Source organism: Xiphophorus hellerii, chromosome 9 (assembly GCF_003331165.1).
Source record: "Xiphophorus hellerii strain 12219 chromosome 9, Xiphophorus_hellerii-4.1, whole genome shotgun sequence".
NCBI classification, from domain to species: Eukaryota; Metazoa; Chordata; class Actinopteri; order Cyprinodontiformes; family Poeciliidae; genus Xiphophorus; species Xiphophorus hellerii.
Window position 1 is genome coordinate 6,088,149 of NC_045680.1, and position 7,623 is coordinate 6,095,771.

General features: G+C 40.3%; 1 protein-coding gene across 1 annotated transcript; it reads left to right on the plus strand.

Moving 5' to 3' along the window:
* The first annotated feature begins 3,087 nt into the window (after positions 1 to 3,087).
* LOC116725234 (tubulin alpha-1 chain-like) lies at positions 3,088 to 7,360 on the plus strand. The gene is made up of 3 exons (XM_032571158.1): positions 3,088 to 6,009; positions 6,122 to 6,270; positions 6,362 to 7,360. The coding sequence occupies exons 1-3, from the start codon at positions 5,889 to 5,891 to the stop codon at positions 7,340 to 7,342; spliced, it is 1,251 nt and encodes a 416-aa protein (XP_032427049.1). The 5' UTR covers positions 3,088 to 5,888; the 3' UTR covers positions 7,343 to 7,360.
* The last annotated feature ends 263 nt before the right edge of the window (positions 7,361 to 7,623 follow it).

The window sequence follows — 7,623 nt, forward strand, 5'->3', positions numbered from 1 at the left end:
TCTGTTGTGTTTCTGCTCCGTCTTCTCTCAGCTCCAGTCGGTCGTGGCAGATGGCTGCTGGTACTGAGACCGGTTCTGGTTCTGCTGGAGGTTTCTTCCTGTTAGAGGGGAATTTTCTTCTCCACTGTCGCTACATGCATACTCTGTATGAGGGATTGCTATAAAGTCAACAACTCAACACAAGCGGTTTTCCATCGCCCCCTGCTGCTCAGGAGGAGTGAATGCTGTAAGTTAGAACTCCATGCAATCTTCTGGGTTTTGTTTGGTACAAACTTTTTAAACTATAATTAACTTATTATACTGTGAATTAATAGAAATTGGAATATATGTGGGTGAACTAAAATTATTTCAAAGTGCATTGAGACAACTTTTTTGTGAACTGACGCTATATAAAATTGAATACTTAAACCAACAAATGCGCAGAAATGTTAAAAACCCCAAAAGTCAATAAAAAGATGTTCAAAACACCAACAACCAATACAAAACCTTCAAAAGTCAATACAAAAACCTTCAAAATCCAAAACAAAAACCTTCAAAATCCAAAACAAAAACCTTCAAAATCCAATACAAAAACCTTCAAAATCCAAAACAAAAACCTTCAAAAGTCAATACAAAAACCTTCAAAAATGTTCAAAACCCCAAACTAACAACTAAACTTAAACAATAAAATAAAGATTTACTCAATTAATTTGTATTCATAACGTTAATTCACAAAGTTGTCAAGGCATTTTATAAAGTCATTTCAATTCAGTCAGATTCCAGTTGTTTTTACTTATAAATATGTTAGATTCAGTTAATTATTAAAGTAGTTTAGATGGTTTGTACCAAAGAAAACCCAGTAGATTGCATGGAGTTACTTACAGCATTCACTCCTCCTGAGCAGCAGGGGGCGACAGCAAACTGCTTGTGTTGAGTTGTTAACTTTACAGCAGTCCCTCATACTGAGCATGCATGTAGCAACAGTGGAGAGGAAGAACTCCCCTCTAACAGGAAGAAACCCCCAGCAGAACCAGAACTGGGCTCAGTACCAGCAGCCATCTGCCCTGACTGACTGGAGCTGAGAGAAGACGGAGCAGAAACACAACAGAGCAACTGTTCAGGAGAACTTACTATGTTCATGGAAACATTGACAGCAGGAGAAAAAGAAGGGTCAGGTGATGGCAGCATCATGTCAGCCAATGTCCTCCTCCAGGAAGGAACCACAGCCAATCAGAACGCCAGACCAGGTGTAGCATCTATGGAGAAAAAAAAACAAAAGCTATGTTTATGCCAATACTATCCATTCATATAGACGTGTTATTCTCCTACACAATGTCCAGTTTGATCCTAAATGTAATAAACCTTTCAAATTCAGATTGTACAATGTCAGTCTGTAAGTAAAGGAACATGAATAAACCACCAGAACCAAGTTGACTCAAGGGAGCCATTTTAGACCAGTTAATACTGTGAGGTCTTTGGTTTAATATCAGAGTGCCATAACGGTTTCTGGTTTTCTTTTTCCCCTCCGTGGGCTGCCACCTTATCGTGGTGGAGGGGTTTGAGTATCCCAGTGATCCAAGGAGCCATCAGAGGCTTCATGCCTTTGACAGCTTTGTTTGCCACAGGTCCACCGTGGCAATCGGTGAGGGATCGGACCAAGAGCAGCCCAAAGATCGCTTAGAAATATAGACAGCTTTCCCGTTTACGACTAGAACTATAGATTGAAGTCAGGGTCTCCCCCAGTGTTTTATCTGCCTGGCGGGCCACCAGGCTTTTATTTGCCCTCCACCAGGCGATGGGTTGTTGGTTATTTTAAATAGGGATTTGTCTACACCAGTGAAAGTAAAGTCAGATTAAACTAAAGGTTTATAGTTGAGGCACTGAACTGACTGAGGGGTTATGAACCAGTTGTGCCATCCCTTCAGCTGCCTGTTGGCTTCACACGCTGCTATTTCTGGCTTTGTTTTTAACTTGCCCTTTTTTAACCTAAACATACAGCGGGCGTGATGAATGACCAGCACTACCTCAAGGCTCAGCAGGTTTTCTGGAGGAAACCCTGGAAGAATTCCTGGGTGACGTTTCCTGATCCAGTTTTGCATTTTGACTTGAAACTTTCTTAGCAATCTTCCTTAAGGAATGCTGCAGGTATTTATGTTTAAGTGATATTTACAAGTGAGTTGTTGAAAAGTGGTTTTCATTCTGAGTCGTTAAAGGGTTTGACCTGAAACCTGCACTCGTCCTGTGGTCTTCCTGACCTGATGCCTCTAACGTCTCTGAGGAGTCGGGCGCTGCAGCTTTATAGCAGAGCAGAAATATCTGAACATGGTTTTAGCTTCAGGCAAATGAATACGTTTCCTCATCTGGAAACATTAGAAACTGAATCAGTTGTTTGTTCCCAAGAATTATTGACTACTCCAGTTTATATTAAGAATTAAATTCCTGTCACTACTGCTAACTCACAGTAAATATCACTTTACAAAAAAGGTATTTTACTTCAGTCATACATACATTCTAATTGATATTAGTCATTATTCAAATTAAGAAACTTTTAAACTATCTAAGCAAGCCTGCTGCCTTTAACCACTCTCCTCCTGACCAGCAGGGGGCGACGGTAACGAGGAAAACCTCCCCTATAACAGTAAGAAACAATAATAAAGCTCTCAATATGTTCCAATGTGTTTTATGTAAGCTTTGATATTAATTATACATTCATTACAAAAACATCCTAAATCTTTGGGGGTCCCCAAAACTTGCGGCCCCGGACTAATGCCTTTCTTAAAGTCTGGCCCTGTCAGCAGCAACATTCATACTTTATCCTCAGGGTTGTTTTTTGTGTTTTTTTTTTCATGATAATTCCCAGTTGTTGGAGAAAATGGCCGCACCTCTTGTTGTTCTGTCGCAATAACCAGTAAATGAATTGCATGATAAATTAAAATGAGCTCAATTTCCATTTTTGATTTATTTTTCTTTTTACCGAAAACTAGATGAATAGCCTTCTGTCTGGTGTTTTGGTCTCAACTAAACCTTTTTTTTTTTTTAAAGGACAATTTTGTTTACAGAGACTTCATAAATCATTTTATTTTTTATTTCTGTTTTTGTTTTTCATATTTAAAATGTCTTCCAGGTCCAGTGTTAAATGTTTATTAGAATTTAAAGTTTGAGAATGTGTTCATTCTTTGTTTTGCCATTATATTAGTTCAAAATTATTTTAAAAGAACATTATGGTTTATCACACTAACTTTTGGGATAGTTTATCATTCAGTAAAATTATCTTGACGGTCATACATTTTGCTGGAGAATAAATGATCCCAGAAGTTATTGCAATAAACCATGATATTATTCTTTTAATACCATTTTCAACTATGGTAATATAATGGCAATAACAAAATGCATGAACACATTCTCAAATATCAATAAACTTTAAATTCTAATGAACATTTAAAACTGGAAGTGGAAGACATTTTAAATATCCAAAATAAATAAAACAAGTAAAAAAATCAAATGAATTTTGAAGGACAAAATTGTCCTTCAAAATATGGCTAGTTGAGACTAAAACACTTGACTCAGTTTTTGGTAGAGAGAAAAGAGAAACAAATCATAATAAATCATACAAATGGAAATCGAGCTTGTTGTAGTTTATCGTGTGATTCATTTATTTCTTATGACAGGTTTACATCTGGCTTTAAATATTTTATTTATTAGGTTATCAGTGTTTTACTTCCTGTTAGGACCAGAAGAAGAGGATGTCTTCCTCTTTGGGTTTCTATTTTCCATCTCCACAACAAAGAGCCTGCTGAAAATGATTCATTTGAGTTTCTGTTTCAGCTTTTTATTTTGTCCTGTGAGCAGTGGGAGGGTTTCATTGTGTGGCGCAGCAGCTTGATGCAGTCAGACTCCGGTACCGCCTGTAATAAGGTGACTGGTTCGCCATAGCATCGCTACAACTCGCTCATCTGAGGTGCCGCTGCTGGGGGAAGATTTGAGATCAGACATCCTGAAAATAAAGATCAGAAGGAAGAAAACGTATTGATATGACATTGCTTCAGACCCATCTGAACTGCTAAACTACATCTAAATCCATTCTGGTTCCCTTCAGCTCCTGGGAGTTGCATGCCCATTTAGATTTTCTTTTCTTACAGGGATGTTCTGACAATCTGTTGAAATAAAAATTAAAACCAGAAAATCCTAGAAGTTTATTTCTGAATGTGGAGATTTGACATGAAGATTGCTTTGACTGCTGACTACTTTCTTTTCATTTATAACTACTCCTGCACTAGCTTTTCTGTTGTGTCTGCTCTGTTAAACTACACTAGTCCAATGCGAATGTGTTGAGTTTTGTACTTGTTGCTCCATTCACCATTCATTCATCCATCCATCTCTTGAATAACTAGGCAGGGAAGGGAGCGAGTAAAGTTGCTATGTGCTTTTAGCTCACTAGATACTTTAAAATTATAAAAAGAAAAATGCAGCAACCAATGTCTCAAAGTTGGTTTGGGTTTTTTTTTCTTTCGGAAATAAATGGTTTTAATGTTAACAGGAGAGCTACAGTGAAGAAGTTTTCTGTACTTTTAAGACGTGTTTTTAATCAGTTATCTAGAATTTGACAGTTATTTTAACCTGTGCATTATTAGACCGGTACATTACCGCTACCTACTGGATTGGATTGGGGCGTACAGGCTTTGCAGTGGGGGCGAGACCATCTTGAGAATATTTAGGGGGGATTCATGGAACTTTATTATTTATCTATTATGAATCTGCCGCGGTCACTGATTATATTTGCTTAATTTTCTAAATATTGTTTATCATATTAAATTTGTACCAGTTGTAATAAAAACGAAAAATTTAAGGTTTATACCATCCCTAAACTGTCGCACAATGGTATGACCCAGCCAACATAAGCGCCTAACCGCCACCAACTAACGGTTCTGGTGTTGAAGATTCCCGGAAAGCTCCTCGTCTTTTAAGTCTTCTCGCTCATCGCTTTTTGCTTCGTCCTCGCACGTCCAGAAAAGAGAGAAAATGGTAAGAATAAACTTTTGTTTCGTTTTGACTTTTCACAGGAAGGGAAATTAAAACTGCGTTAATTTTAGCTCTCAAAATTTTCGCGCTCATTTGAACAGAGTGAAATTTATTATCCTCGGTATTATGAGCAAATATTTTCAAGCCTGATTTAAGTAAAAAATGCATTTAAAATGGTCTGAGACTCTTTTTTTTTTTTTTTTTTTTTTAAACGGTGATAGTGGCTCAAACCAACCGCTAACTGCTGCAATTACCGGTCAGTTGGCAGTTAGCCTAATAGTTATTAAAGGACTTTGGCGCGCATTTAGTATTTGCTCAAATTATTTTTCCTCGGGATATCCTGATGTTTTGGGAGTAAAAAAAAAAAAAAAATCACTTTTAGAAAAAACCTGTCTTTTGACTCCCGCCTTTTTTCCCTTTTATTTTTGCCGGTGTTAAGTTAGAAGTTTCTTCAACTGATATAACGGTCCATTCATCTTTTAAGACAAACGTTTTGGTTCTGCTAACGGGCAATTTAGAACGAATTCCTTAACTCTTTTCAGCCACAGTTTGGACAAAGAGCTTCATTTTCTAAGTACAAAACTATAAACAGTTTGTCAAATATTTCTATCAGTGTAACTGGCTGATCTTCTTAGTTTAGGGTGACTCACAAAGTGATACAGAAAAGGGCTCATCAATAAATTATATCGATTCAGTTAGCTTCATAATGGTTTTGTTTCCCACTTTGATTCCGGATGGCATGTTTCATCTGTGTCCCAATTTAAAATGAATCTTTTCTTCCTGTCCAGCGTGAGTGTATTTCCATCCATATTGGTCAGGCTGGAGTCCAGATTGGCAATGCCTGCTGGGAGCTGTATTGCCTGGAACATGGCATCCAGCCAGACGGTCTGATGCCGAGTGACAAGACCGCAGGAAGAGGAGACGACTCCTTCAACACTTTCTTCAGTGAGACCGGTTCTGGAAAGCATGTTCCCCGGGCCGTGTATGTGGACCTGGAGCCCACTGTCATTGGTAAGTCTCACCACTTTCTGGAGAGCATTGAATTAAGCAATTGACATCAAGGATTTGAATATGTGTTAAAGTTTATTTAATGTGTGACTATTTATTTTCCACCCCTCCATAGATGAGGTACGCACTGGGACCTACCACCAGCTATTTCACCCTGAGCAGCTGATTAGTGGTAAGGAGGATGCTGCCAACAATTACGCTCGTGGGCACTACACCATCGGAAAGGAGATCATCGATCCTGTTTTGGATAGGATTCGCAAACTGGTAAGATCATGGAATGAAGTAAATTTCAAATCATCTGAATAGACAGTAAATTTGTGTGATGTGGATTCTGACAACCATTCTCTGTTTTCAGGCTGACCAGTGTAATGGTCTTCAGGGCTTCCTGGTTTTCCACAGCTTTGGTGGAGGCACTGGATCTGGTTTCACCTCCCTGCTGATGGAGCGCCTGTCTGTCGACTACGGCAAGAAATCCAAGCTGGAGTTCTCCGTCTATCCGGCCCCACAGGTGTCCACAGCCGTGGTGGAGCCTTACAACTCCATCCTGACCACCCACACCACCCTGGAGCACTCGGACTGCGCCTTCATGGTGGACAACGAGGCCATATACGATATCTGCTGTCGGAACCTGGACATCGAGCGCCCCACCTACACCAACCTGAACAGACTGATGAGTCAGATCGTGTCCTCCATCACGGCTTCTCTTCGTTTCGACGGCGCGCTCAACGTGGATCTGACCGAGTTCCAGACCAACTTGGTGCCTTATCCACGTATCCACTTCCCTCTGGTCACCTATGCCCCCGTCATCTCTGCCGAGAAGGCTTACCACGAGCAGCTGACCGTAGCTGAAATCACCAACGCTTGCTTTGAGCCAGCCAATCAGATGGTGAAATGCGACCCTCGCCACGGCAAGTACATGGCCTGCTGCCTTTTGTACCGTGGAGATGTGGTGCCCAAAGACGTCAACGCTGCCATTGCCAACATCAAAACCAAGCGCACCATCCAGTTTGTGGACTGGTGCCCCACTGGTTTCAAGGTGGGCATCAACTACCAGCCTCCCACTGTGGTTCCTGGTGGAGACATGGCCAAGGTCCAGAGGGCTGTGTGCATGTTGAGCAACACCACGGCCATTGCAGAGGCCTGGGCTCGGCTCGACCACAAGTTTGATCTGATGTACGCCAAGCGTGCCTTCGTTCATTGGTATGTGGGTGAGGGCATGGAGGAGGGAGAGTTCTCCGAGGCCAGGGAGGACATGGCTGCACTGGAGAAGGATTATGAAGAGGTCGGAACTGATTCTATTGAAGGGGAGGGTGAGGAAGAAGGAGGGGAATATTGAAATGGCCTCCTGATACAAGTTCTGTTTTTTAAGTCTTTCTCGGTCCGTTCTGATGTTTTTCTACTTTTCTTTCAAGGACTTTGAGATGTTGACAACAGTTTTATAGAGCACCGCCAATTTTGCGGGGGCAAGGTATTGTTTAGGATTGAAATATAGCTACTTGTTTGTTTTAACTTTACATTCCCATTTCTAGATAGAAACCCATTGTATCTTTGTTTAATCAATATTTGTCTGTGAATGAATAGGAAAAGACCTTAAGTCTGTTCAGTAGTCATGTCAAT

Coding starts and splice junctions, on each gene's coding strand:
- LOC116725234 (XM_032571158.1), top strand. CDS start 5,889: ATGCCGAGTGACAAGACCGCAGGAAGAGGAGACGACTCCTTCAACACT. Junction 6,010..6,121: donor CCTGGAGCCCACTGTCATTG/GTAAGTCTCACC, acceptor ACCCCTCCATAG/ATGAGGTACGCACTGGGACC. Junction 6,271..6,361: donor TGGATAGGATTCGCAAACTG/GTAAGATCATGG, acceptor CTCTGTTTTCAG/GCTGACCAGTGTAATGGTCT.